The 17,133-nt window shown below is 43.9% G+C and overlaps 2 protein-coding genes across 2 annotated transcripts in view; one reads left to right on the top strand and one right to left on the bottom strand.

Annotated features, from left to right (window-relative positions):
* MYO1E (myosin IE) overlaps positions 1–8,604 on the top strand; it is an 87,447-nt gene extending 78,843 nt beyond the window's left edge. The window contains exons 26-28 of the mRNA XM_068143953.1: positions 898–1,102; positions 6,941–7,110; positions 7,533–8,604. Of these exons, the coding sequence (XP_068000054.1) occupies positions 898–1,102; positions 6,941–7,110; positions 7,533–7,609 (452 nt within the window). The 3' untranslated portion in view covers positions 7,610–8,604. The remainder of the gene's footprint in view (positions 1–897; positions 1,103–6,940; positions 7,111–7,532) is intronic.
* Positions 8,605–9,548: 944 nt separating this feature from the next.
* Positions 9,549–16,747, bottom strand: CCNB2 (cyclin B2). Its single transcript, XM_068143954.1, has 9 exons — positions 16,640–16,747; positions 15,405–15,533; positions 15,205–15,327; positions 14,684–14,854; positions 14,453–14,611; positions 11,781–12,017; positions 10,826–10,966; positions 10,148–10,258; positions 9,549–9,842 (listed from the first exon to the last, which is right to left on the bottom strand). Exons 1-9 carry the CDS (start codon positions 16,664–16,666, stop codon positions 9,744–9,746), a joined length of 1,197 nt encoding a protein of 398 aa, XP_068000055.1. The 5' UTR covers positions 16,667–16,747; the 3' UTR covers positions 9,549–9,743.
* Between the last annotated feature and the right edge of the window lie 386 nt (positions 16,748–17,133).

Genomic DNA, 17,133 nt, shown 5'->3' with positions numbered 1-17,133 from the left:
GAACAGGCTGTATGTTCAGAACAAAACAAACCTTTATATAAATATAATGTATGTGTCATACTAGCCTGGCTTCCAAAATGAGTTTTAGATATCATTTTACGAAGCTCTGCAACAGTATCAAGGGAATAGCAGAAGCAAAGACTAGCTGTGGAATGCAGTAAGGTTTTCCCAAGTCTTCTCACTGCAAAACTGTTAGTTCTGCTAATTTTCAGCAGGCATAATGACAGCATTGAGTGAGTTGATTTTTAATATAAGCAGAGCTCCCATTTTATTCCGTGGGAATTTTAGGAATGTAAAGCATGTAGAGTTGAGCTCCTTAGGCCCTGATCCTGCACACAGCCCAGACATGGGTGCCTTTATTTTGAATTCAAGTTAGAGGCATGATTATTTAAAGCCATTTACCTTTATCACCACCTATAAAATTCAAACCACAGCTCCCCACCACCACTACCACCCCACCTCCCACAGTGGAGGAAGGTCTTGCTGGTTAAAATAGACAAAGACAGCAACTTTAAAAAGTCTACCTATTGTCAGGGAGTTATATGGAGGTTGAACTTAGAGACCCCCAGCAATTCTAGCTAGCTTTAGCCCTTATCTGAGTAACATCTTATGCATTTTTTTAAATAGAGGTAGGGTGATTACATTCTAGCTAACACTCATAAGGTTCAATCCATCTGAGAGCTCAGCCTCAAGGCACATGTCTCAGCCTTGGGTAACTCACAAGGATGTGAATGAAAAGTAGATCACCAGCAGACCCTAAACTGCATATAAATCAAACTTGAAGATTTCAGTATTATTTTGAAGTTCCTTGATAGCTGAGCCATCAACACAAGGAAAAGCTTACCTTTTTTGAGCTGTATGTTGGCTAGATCTGTTATATACTTCATTTACTTCTAGGTCAGCAACAAAATGGAATAATAAATGCCCCACAGTTTGCACCAGTTCCCCATGCCCCAGGAAATCAACGGGCCAGTCAGAAAAATCTGTATACAAATATGACACGACCAACTTTACCAAGGCAACTATCGGGAGGATCAGGCAAAATCTCACAACAACTAGAAAGCTTGGATTTCCTGAAGGTACCTGACCAAGGAGCAGCTGGGTAAGAGTTTTGTACTACATCTGAGAAAAAAGTGTCGATTCTTGTAAATGGCTTCACACATTCAAAATGTTTATGGCTGATAAACTTGTGTACATAGATGACCAGATTGTGCTATTGAGCTGTACTCAAAGGTATCATTATCTTCCATAGGATTTCAAAGCACATTGTGAGCCTTTAGGAATGAAGGTGAACCACCCATAGTTTAATATCTGGAATTTGCATGGTACCTTCTATTTAAGGGTATTAAGACACTTGGTAGAGTTTAACTAGGCTTGCTTTCCCTTCTGGTGCACAGGTCATACATGGTAGATGTGTATTTTATGGCAGCTCTCATGCCCAGCACTGCTGGCTAATAGTCCTTTTGTTTCAGCTTTGACTCCCAACTCACAGACTAGACTTCTTTTTAGGAGAAAGCTTGGGCAGTGTGACACTCAAGATTGTTTCAGAATCAAATGAAATTTTCAGCTGCACCTTTCCCAAATATGTTACTACGACAACCATACAAGATTTGGGGGTGGGTAAGTCATAGTTTTGTATGTAGGTATTTCTTAATAGTCAAGAGTCAAGAGTGAAAAGCATCAATCACCAGAAGTGGCAGAAAGACAGACAGAATCCAGGAATGACTTAGTAGAGGGAAGCAGAACAGGTGGTTCTCAAGTCTGAAACTAACTGCTTCAGACCTTGAAAACAAATCCAGAGGCAGGCAAAGATCTCTGAGTTGTGGAAATCATCAACACTTCAGTCTGTCAAATGTTTATGGGACCTGAGAGTCCCAGAACGTTAAAGGCCTTACAAAACTAAATTTTTCAATGACTGATGAGTTCCTACTTTAATTTCACTCTCTTGTAGAACATCAGTGGAGCTTTACTATATAGTGGGAATCCGAGTGCTGCCTGTTCAGCAGTTCTAGCAGAAATACCAAACAGGTCTTGAATAAGCAGCTTGTATTTCCTATTGGTGATGCCTTCCTATTTGTGGGATTTAATTCTGATGTAACCAAGTCTTAGAGGAGTTACTCTTAGTAACATCTGGTTGTCCTAGAGCATATTGAAGCAACAAGGAAAGTTACATTAGCAAATAAAATAAAGAATGCATTCTGGTAAGGTGTAATAGCTTTGCACAGTGACGGTGCACTGACAATGCTACAGTCCACAGCTTTTCAAGTATACATTAGTGTAAACATACATCTTTGTTAAGTAGGAAAGCCCTGAGTATGTTGAACAAGCAATTATTCTTGTACCTCTGTGCAAATAGCATTGAGAGGATAAAAAAAACAAGAAGAAATTTGGACTATTTCTGATGAGACTTCTATATTTACAGGTTCTTAGTGAATTACAGTTCAGTGTCTTCCTCAGCTTCTCTCCTTCCAAACTGCCTCTCTCTTTCCCTCCCTTTCAGCAGTCTGTTACCTCCCCTTGTAGTGAGACAGGCTCCTAGAGGTAGCTGCTGACAGCACTCAGCATCCACAAGGAGTCAGTCAGGATGCTGGAGAAAGGTAAAGCTGAGTCTTTGCTTACCACAACAGAGAGCACCATGTAGCCCCTGAAAGGGATGTAAATTTAGAGTAAAACCAGACACTGCTCAGGTATTTAAAATACTCCCACAGTCTTGTTCTGATATTACATTATTTCAACCTTATCTTACTTCGTCCACTGTTGTGACACAGCGTGACTTGTCATGTTCAAGGATTTTTGTTGCTGCCCACATGCAGTCATGATATTTTTACTCTGAGCGAGCTGTCAGTTGTGACCCAGGCTCCCAGACCTGACAGCAGATCATTTTGCCATGTAAGGGAGAGCTTGCACTTGGGGTAATCTGGGTGAATTAAAGATCAAGTCAAACTCTCACCAAGTTTCAACCTGACCTTCTGCAGCCCTTTAACATTCCACAGCCCTCAGCCCTAGAATATTCTGGAGTATTAGATGCAGCAGGTCTGTGCCCTTCTCCAGTGATCCACATGAATGGGTATTTTTAGAGGCAACAAAAGATTATTTATTTTTAAGCATATCAAGAGCAACTTCAAGTACCAACAGACCCTTCCTAGCTGTCAGTAGACAGGCAAGTAGGTCTTCTGTGCTACATTCTCCTGTTGGCCTAAGCATTATTTTGTGTTTCTGTCCCAACAGGTTACAGTACTGAGTTAGCAATTACTTAGAATTTTGCTTCTAGTGAACATTAGACACCTTGCAGAAAACAAATAAATAAGTGTATAGACAACTGACAGCTCTCCATTATCAAAAGAAGTGCACAGTGGGGGCCTTGCAGTTCCTACACACGAAGAGTAGAGGTGGCTAGCTCTCCAGCAAAATAAAGCGTGTACAGAATGTCTTTTCAGTTGTACTAATGACATTTATCTTCCCCAACTCTGTACCCTGTGTTAGCCATGAGATACTTAAGCTTAAGTAAGCTTAAGATCAGTCTTCAGACAAGGAAATCAGAAACAAGTGGCCACTGCTACATATATTAACAATTCCAAAACTGTCAGCACATGCTAATGCTTTCAGATGCATGTCCACCCTTGTAAAGTAGTAACTTCCATGCCTTTAAGTAGTGAATTTCTCTCATTGCATGTCAACTTACCCTGTCAAAGCTGTTTTAGTTAATATTAGACTTCTATTTTGTCATGTAACACCACCACTCCGTGAGCTGTGATTTCTGTCAGGCAACTGTGACTTGTAGTAGCCCAGTACATGAGATAGGAACTATCATGCTGGATTAAAAAGGTCAGTTGCATCATACCACAGTTCCTAATACTCTGGGTACACACCAACAATCCCATCTGTTTCAGTCTTCACAAGGATAATTAGCACATATTAAAGCTTCTCTTACTTAGTTACCATTTAAAATGGCAATTATGATCAGTGTAAGTCTATGGAAAGAAAAAAACCCAAACCCACCAACAAAACAAGACTGTATTAGATTGGCATTTTCACCATCTGCCCCAGTTTTCACTGGTAAGTGTAACAGTACTAGGAAAAAAGCCACCAAAAAACCCCTAAACCCAAACCAACCAGCCACAGCAGTAACAAAAGAAGTAGGGAATGAGCTCCCTTCTGGATGGATTTAGTGGAAGTCAGGCTTCTGTATAGGAAGCAAGACAAGTGTGCTTAGTTACACAGCATACAATTAAGAGGAAGGGGATGTTGAGGAGTAAGGGTGGTTTTGTTTTTTTCTTTTGTTGTGGTTTGTTTTTTCTTTCAAAGTAAGCCACAGCTGTAGGCAATGTGCAGCAGCAATACAGATGCTACTGTGCAAGATAAGGGAACATCTTAAAAGAGCACAGCAAAGTCATTTCTTAGACCTTAGCAAGGTCTAAGATGATGACAGTCTCTGTTGGGTGGTGCCCAGGCACAAGACAAGAAACAACAGGTATAATCTAGAACACAGGAACTTCCACCTCGACAAGGGGAGGCAGTTGATGGTGAGGGTGATAGAACACTGGAACAGGCAGCCCAGAGAGGTTGTGGAGTCTCCAAACCCACCTGGATGTGTTGCTGTGTGGTCTGCCCTGGGTGGTCCTACTTTGCCAGGGGCCAGGTGGACTCAATGTATCTCTGGAGGCCCCTTCCAACCCCTAACATTCTGTGATTCTGAGCTAGGAGTTGCTGTCTGCCTAGTAATGGGAGTATTTTAACCCAGCGTATTTGATGCTATGTTAATGCTAGCAATAACCACATTCTGAGCACATAGTCACAAGACTCATCTGTTATGGCCACAACACTAACAAAAGACAGCTACTGTCCCTGCCAGCACCAAACCGTAACGAGGCATATTGCAGTAGACGTTTCCAAGAGCATTTTACTACCAACTTTCAAGCAGGGCCTGCAGTCCCCCTGCACACGCTGTGCTGCGAACACGCCCCAGCGGCCGCTGCTGGCGGCAGCCCCTGGCCGTGAGGGAGCGCCCCCTGCTGGCGGCGCCGGGAGCGTCAGGGGCGTATCGAAGCCTGGTCAGAACCACTAGGCCACGGGCACCGGGCAGAGGCCAGGCATCTGGCGTCAGCCCCCGTTAGGAGGCCGTTAGCAGAGCTGCCAAGCAGCGCTTCGGCACGTGAGGGAGACAGCCAAGCATCACACAGGCTTTAGTTTGCCTATTAATATCTCACTCTACAGTGCTGCCAAGAAAACAAGCCACCCTCTCACTACCTGCTGCCTGTTGTCACCCTCAACTAGCACAAGTACTGAAGACTCAGCAGGACCAAACAGTAACTTAGCCAAGTCAGTAGGTCAGTTTTCAAACAGTTAATTCCCAAAGACAGCCCAGAGCAGTGTCAGGCACAGGGGCATGGAGGAGGAAAGCATGCCTGGCACCTGAGAGGCTTTGCCTGCTCACTGGCATTCCCAGCATTACTAGCCTCACACTTCTCCACTATATTCATTATGAAAAAACAAACATCCTAGAGGAATTAGTTGTACAGCAGTAACAGACCAAAGGAAGGACTCAGAAAGTGCTATCTTCCTGGGGCTTATGAGCTCCTCTAACATACTGAAAGGGAGCCATTACTATATTCAGCAGTAGGTTTCAGAAAGTTTTTCTGTAGGACTGTTTTTTTCCCCCCAAAGTGAATGCTCTAGAGTTCCCTGTACACTGAGTGAGCTTGAAGAGGTGTGAATGTAGGTATAGCAAACCTAAAGCCATGATAGATTTATTTTTAGCACAGGGAAGGATGCACTGGTACTGTCACAGCTTTGATTTCTAGCTATCACTAACAATCCAGTACAGGCCTAATATGTAAAAAAAATAAAATCACACTTCAGATGTTTTTGTTCTCCTATGGTTACAGAAAAGCTGAGCTCTTTTCCAAAGACTTGCTCTGAATTCTCTGATTTTTGTACCTATGTCTAGGTTTCACTTCACACTGTAAATCCCCCCCAAACCAAAGTCAATAGATGCTGAACAGGAGAAAATCCTCCGTCCCAGTAGCTAAATTTAGAACGAAAATGCTGTTAACACATACTTAAAAGTTAACTTTCTGGTGCAGTTCACTACACAAACTGAGAACTAGGCACAGACATATTGACAAAAACTTAAGTCTAGGACCTCAGGTAAGCAACTACAGACCTTTTCCGCAAGAGCTGTGTGACGTTGTCATGGCATCACATTACATGGTAACCATTCGGTCTTCTCCATCCACATCACTGCCACATTTTTAGCCATTCAACACACTTAGTATTTATTTTAAACTGACATAGTGTATCTAATACCTCTTCTCTCTTACAGCCTTTATTAGCCGATGAGCTGGCAAAATGCATTTCTTCCCTCTTTTCCCTTCCTAATCTTTGGAGTGGTCACAGTTGTGAGTTTGTGCACCATCTCCCCTGCTGCTTCAGTTGACTATAACAGAACACATCCATAGACAGCCCTGGAAATCTGAGGCAACCTAAAAGAGATGCAGTCTTTCTTACAGCTTAGTCACAAGAATGGTAAAGTAGCAAGCCTGTGAGCTAGCACTTTGTTTTTCATACTGGAAACTAAATTCCTGGTGAAGTTGGGGCATGGGGAAAACCAGACTAAACTATGTAGATACCAAGATATGCATGAACTCCATGTGCACATTTGTTTACATTCCAGCCTGGACACTAAAATGTCTTGTATGCATTTGAACTGCCATTTGGAAGTATCAATTCATCAGTAGGAAAGAAAGAAATGTCTACTCTGTCCCTTTAGCAGGGAAGTCTTACATTGCTATTTTTAATTGATGTGACATTTAAGAGAATTGTTTTTTCCCTTGTTCTGCAATATTCTTTAGAATCAATTTAAGACAGAGGGGTTGATAAAAAGATTAGGTTCAACTCAGAAGTTTGAAGCACATTGCCATTTTTTTTCTCCCCTCATCAGCGTTCGGAGGCAGACAACAAACAGACCCCCACCAGCTGGAGGAAGACCAAAACCACAACCAAAACCTAAGCCTCAGGTACCACAGTGCAGGGCACTGTATGCATATGATGCTCAGGACACAGATGAACTCAGCTTTAATGCCAACGATGTCATTGATATAATTAAAGAAGGTATGTAGAGGTAAAAGTTTCTGTTATGTAAGTACGAAGCTTGAAGGTACACTGCCATAAGTAGTTAAGACAACTTTTTGTGCCACCTCACAGTTGTTTCCTCATTAGGCTTGCAAATGTCTATGATAGCTCAGGGAGAAGTATCCAGACAATAGCAGTCTGTCAGATATACAATGTATGTATAGTACTGCAGATCTGTGCATTTATGTTAAGAGTAATTCCAGCACAGGCTTTGGCTATAGCACAAGAACCAAAAAAGTACTTCAGTAGTTCCAACTCTCAACCTCCTAAGGCATTAAGATTAGCAAGGTCAGGTTCTGTCCTCTCAGTCTTTCACAAGGCTCTCACCGTGTGGAACAGCATTACAAGAACCTGAAAAGTATACAGAAGTTTACAGATTCTCTTATGTTGCTTTGTCATAGATCCTTCTGGCTGGTGGACAGGAAGACTACGAGGAAAACAAGGTCTTTTTCCCAACAATTATGTCACCAAGATATAAAAGACTGTCAGACAAAAATTGGCATGACGTTACCAGTAGTTCAAGATGATTCCTCTTGCCTCCAGGTGTCTTCTGAGATCTACCATTCTCAGCAGTAGTTTCACCAGTAAAGTTGTATATGAGTAGGAAGAAAATGACCCAGAGCACAGACCTTGTTCTTTTCTCTCAGAAGCGTACAGCAATGGACATAATGACCAATTATTTATTATATTTAAAACTTGGGTTTTAAGACCTATGAAGAGTGCTCAAACATACCATCCTCAAGGTGCTCTGCAGTCTGGGACACAGGACTTTCAAAGGGCTGTATTTATACTAAGTGCCTTCAGCTGAGTATCAGTAACCTTTGTAATTTTCTACTGAAGATAACATTAAATGCACATTTCCTCCAGTGCAGATCATTCTGGGGGACATGTTAAGTATGCTGCTACATGTCAAAAATATTTAGGCTCATTTGGGATAGTACTATCCACAACCCCATGTGATGGTATATTTAAGTAATTCTGTACAGAGTTGTAATGGAACTGGTTTGTGTTTGCTGATGTGTTTAGGGACTTCACCAGGAACTGTAAGAAGCTAAGAGAAACCCACATAGTACTGTATGCTAAATGATGTTGCCTTTCAAGATTTATAATTTAATATGGCTGGCCCATGTTGGATTTATGTTTAATGCTCTACCTGTTATAAGAAGCAACTTTATGCAGAGCTGTACATTTATAGAATCAATACTGTACATAAAATCTGAATATGATAGAAATGTATAAGAATGTGTAATGTAGTATTCCACTATTCTTGTTCATGAAGTAGTTCTACTAGAATTTTATGCCAGGTACTTACAGATATGCACTACTCCTTTGAAATGGCAAAAGCATAACCTGTTATTGCTTAAGTCCGATTGCCTCCCACACCAGTGGCTGTTGCTTGCCATACAGTTACAGGCATTGCTGCTTTGCCGCCTTAACCTCCATAAAATAAAACATAAGAAGCAGTGAGCTGAACAGGTGTCATTTCTGTGCAGTTTGTTTTCAGTTATGTATAGTAACACTGTGTTGGATTTTACTGCACTGATTTCTACAACAAAAAACAAACAATCCCCTTCCTTTGCTCTGGACCAAACCCTTCCCACTGCTGAATTTTTCCCTTAAGAGCATTAAAAAAAACCCCTGCATATGTTAAGAAGCTGCATAAGCTTTATCTTAAAGCTACAAGTCTAATCCCTTCCCTTGTAACCCTAAGTCAGTCAGTGAAATTTAGGCACACTGAAACCTCCATTAAAAGATGACTGACTGCAGAAGCTGGCTTTGGAAACTAGTCTCAATCCAGAGGGTAAAAAACTAAATGGTAAAACACAGACAAGGGATCAAACAGGTTTTTCAAAAGACCTGCTGCAGTAAGTGCTGTGCTTGCTTGTCATGTGGAAAAGTCCCCAGCCTGAGAAGATGGTGGGGAGCTGGCATCAAAGCCTAGGCTAGGCTAGTTTTGTAGTATTGGGTTCTTAACTTCTACGCCAGAGCCATGAAGAGGAGACACTGGGAGAAGGGGGTAAGGAGTTCAGTATAACTTGGAAAGCACCTAAGGGGCTGTAGCTTTACATTAGTTATGTAGGACTACGTAGCTGGCTGCTACAGATACTAGCCTTCTCTTTCCCCAAACTTGAAGACAACTACAAAAAATGGAATTCCTCCACACTTCTCTGGGACAAGGAACTGAAATAAGGTACATACTTACCACCCTTTAAAATACACCAAGTAAAAATGGTTTGCTTGCTCACCCTTACTTAAGACTAAAAGCAACAAGTTACTAAACATAAGCTATTATTAAGCCTGGAGATTCTAATTGGAACAAATCACTGAGAACAATCATCCACATCTGTCTAGTTCTATCATTTAGTTAAATGTCCTGCTTGGCCATCAGGTTCCAAACATGCATATGCAACAGTCAATTTTTATTTTAAAAAAGGAAATGAGCTTTATTTCTAGATGCAACATTGTATTACAAATAAAACATCACCTTCTGGGCAGGTCTGAAATGGTGGTGGTAGGGCTGGAATGCTACAAACCACAGTAGTTTTGCCTCAATAGGTAAAAGTAAGGACAAAGTGCAGGCAGCATCAAGACTTGGCTGCTTGGTGTCATGGCTAGAGTGATGAAGCCAGGTCCTTGATTATCTTACCACTCAGTTCAGGGATTGTGCTGATCGTTAGTAGTTTGCTGCTTGTATACTTGTTCTTGATAGCCTAGAAGTAGAGGAATGGAGTTACAAAAAGACTTACTACAGTATTTAAATACAGAGAGGTAATTTGAGGTCAATTAGGCTATGAATGCTTGGAAAACACATGAATAAACAAGGCTGGAAGTAAACCAGCTTGCAAAGGAGCAAATCAGTTGTCTGCAGTCTTTTGAAGTTGGTACTAAAACAGCAGCATCCTCTCACAGACTTGTCACAGTAGCATATGCCTTAACATAACTGACAGAACATTTACCTAAGGAGTCACAGTATGAGCAAAGGTATTTCGACAAATATTTAATTAGTTATACTTACAACGTGTTTTATAAGATTCTCATTTACTTTGACTACATTCTTGGCCATATGTTTCATAGTCATCACAAGACTGTCTTCTGTATATCCAGTGTAGTACACGTGCTTTGTACCCTGCAGCACAACAGTAAGAAGTTTGAGATTTATGAAGTGGAGATTGCTGCTCAAGGCAGAATCACTTCAGGCAGCAAATGCCCCAAGCTTCATGCCCTAGGCTTGAGTGCTATGAACTGCAGTACTGTCAGTTTAGGTGACAGATCCAGAATAACTTCTGGTGTGGAGCAGAAGTCTGGATACAGCAATATCAAGAACCACATCTCCAGACTTGCAGAGAGCATGAAACAAGCGGCCCTCATAGGAGTGACCACTAGGTAAATTACAATCACTACCCACAGGCCATGATTTCATTGATTTATGTATACTGTGATAATTACTAAAATCTACCATTATTTATAGAATGGCCTTTTGTAAGGTAATACTTACAAAAAAATCCATACCAGTGTTCACACAGAGAAAAAAAACCAGCTCTCAGTAGTTTGTTTTACCTGCAACTGTGCATCAAGCTGTCCAACTGTCTTTTGATCACCAGCATTATTACTGCCCTAAAGAGCTGCAGTTGTTCTAATGGTTCAAAATTCAATAAGAGAAAAACCTCCTAAGAAGTTTGATTTAAACACTTACCCATTTGTTATGTCCCAGGATCTTTTGGGACAAGCATAACGCAGCAGCAGCAGTCTCTGAAGGATGAATGTGAACCATGTCATAGTCTACCAGTGTCAGCTCCATTAGGTATTTTGCTAGTGTATGTTGCTTAGCATCAGCCTGCCAGATTAAAAACATGTTAATCCACCAAGTTTCACTTCACCTTATCATAATAGCAAGTACAATAAACAATCCTGAATTAACTGACAAATAGTCACCCAAAATCTTCATTAAGGTCTAGGGACCATACCAACAAGCACTCATCTCCAAATTGAGACCAGAGTCCAGTCTAGTCTAGCAGTCATTTGGAATTTGGATACACAGCCAAGTGAGGAATTTTTAACAAAATAGTATCAGGCACTGCTGTGCCAAGCTAGTGATATGAGCACTTCCTCTGCTATACACTGAAGAAGAAAGAAACAGTAAAATTACTTGAGATTTTTATTAAAGCAGTCAGCTAACTTCAAGAGTTAGCCTGTGGTTTGTTAAGGTAACTGAAGCTCACTTCAAGTGAACACAATTTACTCAAGGGCAATCACTGAGGTAGGAAAAAAGTATCAAGTCAAAGAGAAAGCTTTTGATTATTAAATAGCACATTCCTATACAAAACTTAACTGCAACACTGCTCCCCATTTACTAGGAAATACCCTGATCACCAGACAAATGATTACTCTAAAAGCAGGGCTTCTCCCCTAGGTATGCTTAAGAGTAAAATCACTGCTACTAAAACTGAGCATAGTAAATACAAACATGAACCACTACTGGCTGCCACAGGGCTGTATTTTCATGTTACTCCACATGGTGGAGCTGCATAGCCGAGTAGGTCTTGATCCAGCACGTAAGCAGAAAGCAATTAAGATTGTATGAGAAAGAGCCAGAAGCAATCCTGGTAGATTTTACACATACAGGAAAGCTAATGAAGACAAGTACCCACCTCCCCAGCTTTTGATGCTCTCCTTAAGAAGTGAATTGGAAGAGGTCGTCCCAAATCGAAGTTCAATTCTCTAAGAATCACCATTTCCATTTCTCTAACTTCATCACAGGTGTATGCATTGTCAGTAATGTAAACAACATCTGCTACATCAGGACAGAATATCTCTTCATATTTTGAAGCTATGAGTAGTGCTGTTACACCCACCAGCTGAAGTCTCTTACGAGGTACTGGATGGTCCTGCAATGTAGGAATATAAAAAGCAGGCACAGAAACATCACTCTCGATAAGCAGATTCTACTTTACCAGTTTTATACACCAGTATGATAGGGCTCAATTTTATGCGATTTTCCACCTTGAGTCAGCAGTATCTCTAGGCTGACATCCAGGTTGGAGTCTGTTATAGACCACCCAACCAGGATGAAGAGGTTGATGAATTATTTTATAGGCGGCTAGAGGCTGTCACAAGATCACCAGACCTTGTTCTTTTGGGCAATTTTAACCTGACAGATACCTGCTGGGAACTTAACACAGCAGAGAGGAGGCAGTCTAGAAGGTTCATAGAGTGTATGGAGGATAGCTTCTTATCACAGCTGCTGTGTGAGCCTACCAGGGCTAAGGCTTTGCTTGACCTTCTTTTTACAAACAAAGAAGGGCTGGTGGGAGATGTGGTGGTTGGAGGCTGTCTGGGGTCCAGTGACCATGAAATAATTGAGTTTTCAATATGCAGTCAAGCTAAGAGGGGCAGCAACAAAACCTCCACTCTGGTCTTCTGGAGGGCAGACTTCAGGTTACTCAAGGAACTAACTCAGAAGATACCTTGGGAAACAGCCCTTAAAAACAAAAGGGTCCAGGAGAGCTGGACCTACTTCAAGAAAGAATTCTTGAAGGCACAGGAAGAGGCTGTGCCAATGTGCCCGAAGATGAGCCGCCAGGATAGACAGCCAGCCTGGATGGGCAATGAGCTTCTGAAGGAATTAAGGGGAAAAAAGAGGGTGTATCACCTTTGGAAGGAAGGTGAGGTAACCCATGGCTGCTCTCCATCATTTTCCAACAGTCCTGGCTCACCAGAGAGATCCCACATGACTGGAAGGTGTCCAACATGATGCCCATCCACAAGAAGGGCCGGAAGGAGGAACCAGGGAATTACAGACCTGTCAGCCTGACCTCAGTGCCAGGCAGGATTATGGAACAGGTCATCTTGAGTGCAATCACACAGCACTTACAGGATGGCCAAGGGATAAGGCCCAGCCAGCATGGATTTAGGAAGGGCAGGTCCTGCCTGACCAACCTGATCTCCTTCTATGATCAGGTGACTCACCTGGTAGATGTGGGGCAGGCTGTGGATGTAGTCTACCTGGACTTCAGCAAGGCCTTTGAGACTGTCCCCCACAGCAAACTCCTGGCCAAGCTGTCAGCTCATGGCTTGGACAGCAGCACTGTGACAGGTTAGGAACCAGCTGGAGGGCCAAGCCCAGAGAGTGGCAGTGAATGGTGCCACATCCAGATAGCAGCCAGTCATTAGTGGTGTCCCCCAGGGATCAGTGCTGGGCCCCATGCTCTTTAATATCTTTATTCATGATCTGGATGAGGGTATTGAGTCCATCATCAGTAAATTTGCAGATGACACCAAGCTGTGGGCAGGTGTTGATCTGTTAGAGTGTCGGAGAGCTCTGCAGAGGGACCTTGACAGGCTGGACAGATGGGCAGAGTCCAAGGGCATGAGATTTAACACCAGTGCCAGGTTCTACACATTGGCCACAATAACCCCATGCAGTGCTACAGGCTGGGGACAGAGTGGGTGGAGAGGGGCCTAGTAGCGAGGGACCTGGGGGTACTGGTTGATAGTAGGCTGAGCATGAGCCAGCTGTGTGCCCAGGTCCCCAAGCAGTCAATAGCATCCTGGCCTGTATCAGGAACAGTGTGGCCAGCAGGAGCAGGGAGGTCATTCTGCCCCTGTACTCAGCACTGATTAGGCCACACTTTGAGTACTCTGTCCAGTTCTGGGCCCCTCAGTTTAGGAAAGATGTTGAGTTGCTGGAACGTGTCCAGAGAAGGGCAACAAAGTTGGTGAGGGGTTTGGAACACAAGCCCTATGAGGAGAGGCTGAGGGAGCTGGGGTTGCTTAGCCTGGAAAAGAGGAGGCTCAGAGGAGACCTTATTGCTATCTACAACTACCAGAAGGGAGGTTGTAGCCAGGTGGGGGTTGGTCTCTTCTCTGATGCAACCAGCACCAGAACAAGAGGACACAGTCTCAAGCTGCACCAGGGGAGGTTTAGGCTAGATGTTAGGAAGTTCTTAACAAAGAGTGATTGGCCATCGGAATGGGCTGCCCAGGGAGGTGGTGGAGACACCATCACTGGAGGTGTTCAGGAAGATACAGGATGGGGCACTTGGTGCCATGGCTTAGTTGATTAGGTACTGCTGGATGACAGGTTGGACTCGATAATCTTGAAGGTCTTTTCCAACCTGGTTAAGTCTATTCTAAAACAATAGGCTCAAAATGGATCACAGCCTCAGAGTTAAGGTGCCACATTATACAGAGATCTAGAGATCTTACGCAAAGAGCAGATTTTGTAGGTTTTTAGATGTAACAAAGGATAAATTCTCTACTCCTTTAAAAACAGTCATTGAACAAGTCTCTTAATGCAAACATGAGCTGAAAAATATCTTACTTGTAAGAAGCGATCCAGAAGTGCAACACACATATACAGTGTTTCCTGCAAAAGCTGGAATCTTGAGTGGACCTGAACAAGCCAGTCAATTAAAATCGCACGCATACGTCCATTGATCGTCGTCCCATCAAGGTAACGCGGGCGGACTGACTGCTTCAGCTGCGGCGAAAGAGCTGCGTAAGCAATGAGATCAACACTATCCTGCAGAAGCACAGACTTAGGATGTCATACCTCAAGTTCTCTCAGATACAAATAGATATCTTTCACGTAGTCGCTGCACAGCTGGGGGTTCTCCCAATCCTCAGCATCAATGTCTTCTATGTTGTTGAGTAAAACATCAGAGAAGGCTTGACACAAATCCTCCTCTTGCATAGATACATCCATAGGGACGGGGGACAGAGCCTAAGAAACAGTTTATAGTGCTTACACATCTACAACGCAATCTAGTTACTAATGCAATTTCTTAAGAAAGTGGAAGCTGAGCTTGCATTCTAGTGCCACAAACTTTCAACAAGATGCTGTACAGATTCAGAAGCCTTTCTAGTAATTGCCAGCTAAAGCACCAACTTCATTCAAATACATCAACAGTTAGTTCTGCCTGCCGCTTTAGTTTTCAAGCACAACATTAAGCCAAAAACATCAGTGCAGAGACATAGCTTTTTCAGCAGGGAAACGGGTTACATCTACAGATAAACTACTCTAAAGACAGAGCAAATCAAATTAAGAATCAGAACAGCATTGCTGCTTCCTACCTTTAAAACAGTTTCTTTCAATGCACAATTCACAGCAGCTGGAGGTCTAGGTGGTACAGTTACATTTGTTATCTTACTAGGTCCTTTCACAGGCTTTGTAGACACTTTGGAGCATTCTGGTTTCTGTTCAGAAAACAATTACTATTAGTACAGAGCTAGTAAGCTATCTTGTCCTTATGAGATTTCAAACATTCCTTTACCTTAGCTAAACGTGTTCCTCTTGATGCAACTTTATTTCCAATTTCTTCCAAAACAGCCCTTTTGCCAGCAAGGTGAGTTCTGGCTTTACTTCTGAGTTCAGGCACAGCATTCTCCACCCCTCTAGTGACCTAAAACAATAAAATTGCAGCTTTAAGACTCAAGAGACCCACTTCATTTCATTCTGAGATGTCTAGCTCTGTTACACACTTACCACTGTTGTCACAATGTGCACCTGTGTGTGCTATTACAACCAGCATTTATTTCCTACTAACCCACAAAGAGAAGTCTCCTCTGTGTAGGTTTCAGAAAGTACTGTACTCTCTAAAGAACACTGAAAGATTAGAGCAATACACCCTTATCTCATTCTTCATCACTGGCAGTTTTATAACGTTGAAGTGCTTAGCTACTACTTAGCTATTTACATGCTTTGTAACTGCACCAGTACTCGCATAAAGATGAACAAAGCGGTATCACGTAAATTTAAAACAAACAAACAAACGTACAAAATAAATATCCTTTGTTTGGCACAGCAAAAGGAATCACGTTTCAAGAGTTTCTCGTGAAGGTTCTCTCAACCCGTAGGAAAGTGATTCTTGTGCTCTTTCTCCCGAACGCGCTCTCTCTCCTCACTCTGAGGGGGAGGAGCAGGCGGCCAAAGCCGGACGCAAGCTGAGGGCTGCGCGCACCTCCTCAAAGCCCAGCCCGGGTTCAGTCTCCTCCCCTAGTGCAGCCCAGCCAGGCCCCGCTCCGCTCTAGCCGTTGCTCGTACCCGCAAAAGCACGGGTCGGGGGCGTGTGTGTGTATCTCCCGGTCAGAGAGAGGACCGAGAGGTGCCTCCAGTGCTCTCACTCACCCTCTCCCCCCAACCCCGGTCACAGCCTTTAGCTACCTGAAGGGAAAGAGCAGCACAGCACAGCACATGGACGTCTCGACCCGCTCTCTCCTTCCCGGGCCCCCTCTGGCCTGCCCGCCCGCTCTCTCCATCCCGGGCCCCCTCTGGCCTGCCCGCCCGCTCTCTCCTTCCCGGGCCCCCTCTGGCCTGCCCGCCCGCTCTCTCCATCCCGGGCCCCCTCTGGCCTGCCCGCCCGCTCTCTCCATCCCGGGCCCCCTCTGGCCTGCCCGCTCTTTCCTTGCCGGGCCCCCTCTCGCCCGCCCGCTGGCTCCTTCCATCCCGATCCCGCTCCCTCTCTCACCGCTGTCTCCCTTCCTAACCACAGACGCAAGCAGTACTCACAGCGGCGCGACGAGCAGGCAGCGCCATGGGTCCGGAGCTAAGGGAAGGCCGCAGCTGCTCCTTAGAATGCTCACAAACCCTTCCGTGCCTTCAGCAAAACCAACTACCCCGCGGCCCCGCGGCTTGTCTTAAAACCCTTCCCGCTCGCCTATTGGGCAGCTTTGTACGATGCATGTGCACGATTGGTCCACCTCGTCAGGCCCCTCCCAAAGAGCAGAAAACGGCCGGAGCAACTTAGGGCGAGGGGGGCGGGCCGGAGGCGCCAGCGCTGGAGGGCGAAGGCGGGGCGCGGCTGAGCCACCTCACGTCGTGTTTAGACCGAGCCAAGGTCAGCACGAGAGTTTTTACCTTAAAAACTGCACACAGCTGTGCGCTTTATCACGGAAGACACGTGATGAGGGGGGTTGGGGTAGTTAAAGGCCATGCAAAAGCCGAGCCCAGGCGCAGCTGGTACCCACGCTGCCCATCGAGTTTACACAAGAAAGCAGAGCCGC

This window comes from Melanerpes formicivorus, unplaced genomic scaffold (genome assembly GCF_026170545.1).
Source record: "Melanerpes formicivorus ecotype bairdi unplaced genomic scaffold, bMelFor1.0.p_v2 SCAF_10, whole genome shotgun sequence".
NCBI classification, from domain to species: domain Eukaryota; kingdom Metazoa; phylum Chordata; class Aves; order Piciformes; family Picidae; genus Melanerpes; species Melanerpes formicivorus.
The sequence above is the reverse complement of the archived record's forward strand: the minus strand, read 5'-3'. Positions and strand labels throughout refer to the sequence as shown.